This window comes from Lichenostomus cassidix, unplaced genomic scaffold, assembly GCF_008360975.1.
Source record: "Lichenostomus cassidix isolate B80296 unplaced genomic scaffold, HeHo_3.0 HiC_scaffold_43, whole genome shotgun sequence".
In the NCBI taxonomy this organism is placed as follows: Eukaryota; Metazoa; Chordata; class Aves; order Passeriformes; family Meliphagidae; genus Lichenostomus; species Lichenostomus cassidix.
Window position 1 is genome coordinate 2,073,973 of NW_028147635.1, and position 7,761 is coordinate 2,081,733.

At 51.1% G+C, this 7,761-nt stretch overlaps 1 protein-coding gene across 1 annotated transcript; it reads right to left on the minus strand.

Moving 5' to 3' along the window:
- Positions 1 to 114: 114 nt before the first annotated feature.
- On the minus strand, positions 115 to 3,959 carry LOC146421136 (uncharacterized). Its single transcript, XM_085047702.1, has 4 exons — positions 3,446 to 3,959; positions 2,426 to 2,773; positions 1,329 to 1,499; positions 115 to 350 (listed from the first exon to the last, which is right to left on the minus strand). The coding sequence occupies exons 1-4, from the start codon at positions 3,897 to 3,899 to the stop codon at positions 115 to 117; spliced, it is 1,209 nt and encodes a 402-aa protein (XP_084903828.1). The 5' UTR covers positions 3,900 to 3,959.
- Between the last annotated feature and the right edge of the window lie 3,802 nt (positions 3,960 to 7,761).

Genomic DNA, 7,761 nt, shown 5'->3' on the forward strand with positions numbered 1-7,761 from the left:
AGCCCCCTTTTCCTTCCCTCCTCCTTTGCAAATCTTGCTTTACCAAGCAAATCCTTCCCTGTCCATTCACAGCTCAATTCAAGAAGCCTTTCCTTCTCAGCCATGCAACAACTTTCAAAAGCTCTCAGTCCAGCCCTTTTCATCCCTTTCCAATGCAGTTACCTGAGCAAAGGGAGACTTTTCAGGTGGGGAGCGGGAAATCATCTCCTCCAGCGTCTCAAGCACCAGGTCCAGAGTCAGTGGTGGCAATTCCTCTTCCCCAGGCTCATTCCATGGCCAGCTGGAGGCTGTCCATGCTGCACAACCAGCACTGCCAGTCGGAGCATCAGGGGCTGAACTGCTCACTGTGGCTGCAAGAATCCAAACACTTGGGTCAGGCTCCAGAACAGAGCTTGGCACACAGAGCTCTACTGCTGCCTTGGATCAAACACCACAGGAAGCACACAGCAAACTCAATGCCAGAAATGTATTCCAACTTCCCAGGGGACTGGAGGATTGATTTCTTCCTTGTAAAAAGTATTTATTCTAATTGATGTGCACGTTGGTTAAAGTATGGACTGTAAAACTGATCTAGAGACACACACTAATACTTTGTAATCACAGCCTTTTCCATCTCCCCATCAGCTTGAGGATTGGGCTGCTTTGGAGTTTTGCATCACAACCGAGCACAGAAAGTAGATCCCCCTTGGAAGAGCCCAGATCTGCAGACGTGCAGACTAAAATTAAACTGGGATTGTATTGCAGAAAAGCAACCTTGTTGCTGTGGCTGTATTCTGCAGCTGCAACTGTTCTGGGGACACACAGAGCTCACTGAAATGTAATCAACTTCTTTGCAGGAGAGCACATCTTTAAACTCTGCAATATCCTGTCACCATCCTAGTTTGGCTTCATTCAAGGAAACAGGGGAGCTCACCAGACACTGAGCAGTTGTGGGCAAATGTTTTTTGCCTCAGTCTTTCATCCCTACAGAGAGGCTGTCTGGAAAAGGCCCAGAAAATCCTCCAAATCTGGAGGAAGGACAGGAAAACCAGACAGAGATTGTTTTTGTTCTCAAGGTCCCCCTTCCTGGTCGACTTGACAATTTCTGTCTGATTCTCACTTGACATCTACCTATGACAGAGCACTGCAGAAAAATACTTCAAATGGTCTGTTGCCAGGAGCTGTTGGAAAATCAAGGGTAGAAGTTCTTTCCCTACCTGATGGGCTGTAGGCTGGCAGGTGCTGCTCTGAAAATGTGCAGCTGCTGCTCTCTGGAAGAGCCCTGGAAGAGCTCAGATGGTCAATGTGGATTGGTGGAATGATGAGTTCATGCTGGCATTTAAATTCACGTGTGTCTGGTTCCTCCAATGAATCCCTAAGAACTCCAGAGGTGGCAAACACTTTCTTGGGAGGCTCTGGGGAAGCCTCAGAGTCTTGATCAGCTGCACTTGTGCTGGAAGGGCCTGGAGGCAGCTCTGAATCCTCAGGTGAGGCAGCACTGAGGTCCTGGCATGAGGGAGCTAAGTAGCAGTGAGGGAAGAAGAAAGAAAGAAACAGAAGATTGGGTCACTATTGCTCCTGGGCTTCATTTCCCTTGGCAGCAACTGGACATCTATCAGCAAACAGCTAACCTCAGATCCTCCCAAGTAGGGTGAGGAAGAAAAAAATCTCCACATGTTCTGGGGCTTTGCAACAACCAATTCCCTGTTTGTCTATTTAGGTCTCACCTATTCGTTTGACCATCTGGTACAACTGTCCCCTGGCAGTTCCTTGGCAGGGACAGTCAAGAAACCCAACAAGCAGGTCTTTTCCCCTCTGCTCCAAAGGGACACAAAAACTTCATAATCACAACCTTTCCTACATGCCCATTAGCTTTTGGAGTTGGCTGCTTGAGTTTCTCATCCCAACACATGAGATTCATATCTCATCCACAGAGTGGATTCACCCTGGACAAGACCAGATCTTCAGGCAAACACTGAAATTCAACTGTGATTTTTATGCTAAAAAGCAACCTTGTGGCTCAGGCCGTATTCTGCATCTGCAATTGTTCTGCAGACACACAGAGCTCCTTGAAATGGCATGGCCTGATGGGCACAACACACAGACTTTAAAATCTGTGATATTCTATCACCATCCCAGTTTGGCTTCATTCAAACACAGAGGGGAGCTCACCTAACACCGACCACTTGTCAGCCAAGATTTTTCTGCACCTCAGCAGAAAGGCTGTGTGGAAAATGCCCAGGAGACAAACCAAATCGGAATAAAGGAGAGGAAAACCAGACCGAGAATTCTTTTGCATTCAAGGTTCCTTTTCCTAGTCAACTTGACACTTTTCTACCTGATTCTCACTTGACATCTATCCACAACAGAGCACTGCCAAAAAATACTTCAAACAGTCTGTTGCCAGGAGCTGTTGGAAAAGCAAGGGTAGAAGTTCTTTCCCTACCTGATGGGCTGTAGGCTGGCAGGTGCTGCTCTGATGATCTGCAGCTGCTGCTCTCTGGAAGGGCCCTGGAAACGCTCGGATGGTCAATGCGAACCAGGCGAACCATGAGCTCAGGGTGGTGTTTTAGGTCCATGCGGACCAGTGGAATGGTGAAACGCTTCAGCTGGAATTTGCGTCTGAGTGATTCCTCCCATGACTCCCCCTGATGTCCGGAGGTGCGAAACACTTTCTTGGCAGGTGCTGGGGAAGCCTCAGAGTCTTCAGCACCTGCACATCGTCGCCTGGAAGGGCCTGGAGGCAGCTCTGCATCCTCAGGTGAGGCAGCTCTGAGGTCCTGGCATGAGGGAGCTGAGTAGCAATGAGAGAAGAAGAAAGGAAGCAAAGGGAAGACTGGGTCACTATTGCTCCTCGCCTACGTTTCCCTTGGCAGCAACTGTACTTCTATCAGCAAAGAACAAAGCTCAGATCCTCCCAAGCAGGGTGAAGGGTGAGAAGAAAAAAATCCCCACATGTTCTGCGGCTTTGCAACAACCAATTCCTTGTCTGTTTAGCTCTCTCCTATTCGTTTAACCACCTGGGAAAACTTTCCCCTGGCAGTTCCTCGGCCAGAGGCAACTGCCAGAATCCCAACTGCCAGGTCTTTCCCCCTCTGCTCCAAAGGGACAGGAGGCTCCCTGCAGCTGGGCCTGGCCACCATCGAGCCCTCGGCACTCACACGCACTCACGGAGAGCTCCCCAAGCGTGCCCGTGGCCGGGCAAGGAGCAGCGGCAGCCACGGCGCGGGGCTGGGCCAGCTGCAGGCCGAGCGGGCCAGGCTGCTGTGAGCGCAGCCCCGGCGGGACTGTCCCGCAGCCCCCGGCAGCCCGGGGGGCACGGCACGGCACGGCACGGCACAGCACAGGTGCCTTGCCCAAGCACAGACAGCCCCTGGGCCAGCCGGGGCAGCTGCGCTGAGCAGCCCCAGCACGGGCAGTGCCCACGGCCAAAGCCCGCGCCACCCTCGCTGCCAGCCCGGCTTACCGGCCCCGCGGAGCTGCTGCAAGCGGCTGCGCTGGCGGCTGCGCACCTCCTTGCTGCACCTCCTTGGCGCACCTCCTCGGCTGGCCTTGCTCCGGCGCTCGATGCGGAGCAGGAGGTCGGGGCGGTCGCGGCGAAAGATTGGATTCCTGAAGTGGAGCCAGCTGCCGCCCTCGCTCGCCACCTTGTGGAAGCCGTACAGGTGGAGCTGTCGCAGGAAGCTGCTGAAGTGCGTGGCTTTGAAGGTGCCCGGGGCCGCCGCCGCCCCCTCGCCGCCCAGCCCGCGGGCGCCGGCCGGGCTGAGCAGCTCCCGCTCGAAGAGCGAGCGCTCGACGAGCAGCCCCCGGGCCAGGCTGTCCCAGCGCACGGAGCGGACGCGGGGGCTGTTCACCAGGTGCCACAGCTTGGCGGGGAAGGTGCGGGCGCTGAGCCCCGAGGGCAGAGGGGGCTGCTGCATGGCGGCGCCGCTCACCGACTGGGGCAACAACGCCTCAGCGCAACGGCCGCGGCGCGGGCAGGACTTGGCGGGGACGAGCGACGAGCGACACGAGCCAGAGAGGCACAGCGCGGGCACAGCGCGGGCACAGCGCGGCCGTTTCGCTCCCGGGGCGCTGGCCGGGCTCGGCGGGGCGGGCAAAGCCCCTTGCGAGGCTGCTGGCAGCAGTGGCGACCTCTCTCCCCGCACTGCATCTCATCCCCGGGTCACCTGTGGTGACAAAAGGAAAGGACATTGCTCTGTCTTGCCTGCCGAAAGGATGAAGAGGAGACACTTGAAAACATTCTTTCTGCCTCTTTCCCAGCCAGCTGGCATGTTCTTTCTCCTCATCCCTGCCTGTCAACAAGGGGCAGCGATTTTGTCAGCATGCTCATCAAAGCTGAACTGCTGCCCCTAGGATGGATGTTGCTTTAGCCAAGGGATGAATGGCTTCCAGCTGGAGTCAGCTCACGCTGGTGTCTCCACAAGAGGCTGTGCCTTTTTCTTTCCTCAGGAATCATTTCTTGTCTTCCTCTCTTCCCCCATCTGGGGAGAGTAACAGTGAAAACCCCTCCTGCAGCCAAGTCTAGTCAATGCAGACTGCTCACAGAGTTCATCTTGCAATGGAAAGAGACTCCTCTGGGTTGGTGTTGGGAGGTGGAACGGGAAGGTTTGTCCTGTGCTCACTTGAAGTCTTGTTGGGCAGCTGTTTTGCTCTGGCAGATAGACACCAGGGATGTATATCCAAGCCTTGCAGGTTCATTCATGAGCTTCCTGAGAGACCAAGGAGACTGAGGGATTGTTCTGTGAGGGCAGAAATTTCCATCTGGGAACTTTTTCAAACGCTAAATTTTTTCTTTCCTTCCCAAATATTGCCAAAATGTTTTGCTTCCAGAGAATCTTTTCCTTCTCTTTGTTGAACTTCCCTGTGCTGCCCTCCCAAATCTGGCCATTTCCCAGGATTCCTTCCCAAACTCAGGAGTATCCCATGGCCTTCCCTCTCCAGCTGGAACAGAAGGAAGCCCAGAGTTTGCTGTTGTGAGAGAGGAGTTTCTCTTTCTGCCCCACTTTCCATTTGGGGTCAGTTTGTGTGCATTCATTTGATCAAGGAAGGTTTAGACTCGGAAAGAGTTGTGTTTCAAACTGCTCCATCCTCAGGGTCTTCTGTGGATATCCTTGCACAAAAGGCATCTTTGTGTGAGCTCCCAGTGTCCAGGTTAAGGAAGGAGGTTGATATTTCAGGGTTGTTGCTGCTGAAAACATTTGTTTTCATTTGCTCTAGGAGCAAGGAGCTGGGAGTGGATACTTTTCTCACCTGCCTGCAGAAGAGGAAGTTGGAAAGTGGCAATTTTGTTTGAGGAGGTGGCCATCGGGAGTGTTCTCCCAGAGATGGGCTGGCAGAGAGGCAGCAGGGGAGATTTCAGACAGGAGCAGCAGCCCCTGCCTGGGTCATGCTGCAGGGAACCCCAGGAGGGAGGTGCGAGAAGGGTTGTTCTTTTTGTGCAGATCAGCAATTTTCTCCTCTTTCAAAAGAAAAGATGGGAAGACTCTCAGGTCTTGTGCTCACCTGGCAGTGTATTTGATATGATGGTGGGTGGGAGACACAGATGCAAAAACCAACTGAGGTAATAATGTCATTTACTATAATGCAAAAATGAAAAAAAAATCAGAAATTGGTAAGCTAAGCAATGCACCTCATCATTACTACATGAGGTTGCCTCTAGTGATGAAGGAAGACATCACCAGATACCCAAATCCTTTCCCCTCATCCAGACCTGCACATCAGCTGGGGGAAGCTGTCCCAGCAAAGCCCTGCAGAGCCACGGCTGTACCTGGGAAATGCTGCAGTGCCTCCACCTTTGCTGGCCACGAGGCTTCCGAGTGCACTGTGAGAGCAGCCTGGCTGTGATAGTGCTGAACGACCAACCTGACAGAACTTGTAGTGTGGGGACATCTGACTTCACTCTCCTCTTGGTTTTCTGCCCTTGAGAGAGGAGGGGTAAAAAACCTCAAGGAGAAAAACCTCAAGGTTCCTCAAGGAGGAACCAAGGGAGTTGTTTTGGATCCTTCAGCCCCATACAGGGCCAGATGTGGCCTTGTCTGGATTATTCTGAATGTGGAAAGGTAAATACCTGTTCCAGCAGTGAGTAGATACATAGATCATAATGCTACTAATACTTGGTTAATGAGCAGAAAAAATAAAAAAACAACATTCTGTAAACTCACCCATGCCAGTTCTCAGAAGCATTTTCTTCCTCAAGAGAAAGAAATATTGCAGGCTCTGAACTATTGTGTCCCTGTGGAAAACAGTGATCTTTGGGGTTTTTTTCCTTCTGGTTTTCTTTCAAGGTGTCAAGGTTTGAGATTTTGGTAAGATCATTGGTTTCCTAAATTGTATTATTCAGCCTAGCTTATAGGTACCTTTCTTAACTTGCATTTTAGCTATTTTTATAGTTTTTGCAAGCATTTACCCCATAATTGCATTTTAGCTGTTACAGTTCTGCAATTAAGCCTTTTTTTGTGTATGTATGTCAATCTGTTCTAGGTTTGTATGTTTGTTATTTTCTGCATCTAATAAATGGTATTTTAAATCATATTAGACTAATTGGCCAAATATTGGTCCACCAAGGGACCGAGTCTTGGGGTGCTAGCTACCCTGACCTGCTGCCAGAAGCCTGGCACCCAACCCAACCCAACCAACCAACCACACCAAACCAACCCCACAACCAACCCAAACCAACACCAACCCAAACAACCAACCCAAACCAACCAACCCAACCCAAACCATCCATGATTTCCCATGATTTGGCCAATCCATGATTTCCCATGATTTCCCACGATTTGACCAATCTGTAATTTCCCATGATTTGTTCAATCCATGATTTGCCAGGATTTCCTATGATTTGGCCATCCCATGATTTCCCATGATTTGGGATTCAATTGTATTTAACTGTATACATTTAACTTGTATTAGTTTAAATTTAAGTGGTATTAAATATTGTTTAATTGCATTAACTTTAAATGGTATGAATTTAAATAATCCAGATTGCATTCATTTGTCTTTACTTGTATTAGTTTTAAATGGTATGAATTTAAACTTGTATTGTGTTAAACTGTATTTTATTGTATGAATTCGAGTTGCATTAGTTTAAATGGTATTGTCAAAAAATTAGTTACAATTAAAGTTATTAGTTAAAATTAGTTCAAATTATTGTAAAAAATTTAGTTCCATTAGTTTAAATGGAACAGTCAAGAAACAAGAAAATTTCAAAGGAAACCAAATTTCCAGAGAAAAAACCAATTTCCAGGAGAAAAAACCAAATTTGCAGGAGAAAAACCCAAATTTCCACAAGAAAAAATCCAAATTCCCTCAGGAATGGCCCGTGGATCCTCTGGTGTTTCGTCTCCATCCCTTGGCTTTATCGAAATCGGTCGAAATCCGCTTTTTCCGGGCGTTTCCAGCTGTTTTCCAGATGTTTTCCCTTCCCGAACACCCCGCTGACAGAGCCCGCCACACCGCCGTAAAGCGCGGCGCCACCGCGTCGCAACCCCTCCCGCCACACCGCCGTAAAGCACCGCGCAGGGACGCTTTCGCGGCAATATGGCGCAGCGCGGGTGCCTCGGTGTATCCCATCATGCACCGCGAGGCCGTAGAGACACCGCTGAGCGCCTCGGTGTATCCCAGCATGCACCGCGGCGGCGGCGCCATTCCCGGCATTCCCCGCGCCGCCCTCAGCCGCCGCCGCTCCGGTGAGTCCCGGGATTGGGAGGGGCGGGGGGATCGCAGCGGGACCGGGATGGGCCGGGAGAGCCCCGGGAGAGCCCCGGGAGAGCCCCGGGAGGG

Coding starts and splice junctions, on each gene's coding strand:
- LOC146421136 (XM_085047702.1), bottom strand. CDS start 3,899: ATGCAGCAGCCCCCTCTGCCCTCGGGGCTCAGCGCCCGCACCTTCCCC. Junction 2,774..3,445: donor GCAGCAGCTCCGCGGGGCCG/GTAAGCCGGGCT, acceptor ATTGCTACTCAG/CTCCCTCATGCCAGGACCTC. Junction 351..1,328: donor ATTGGAGGAACCAGACACAC/GTGAATTTAAAT, acceptor GGATTCTTGCAG/CCACAGTGAGCAGTTCAGCC.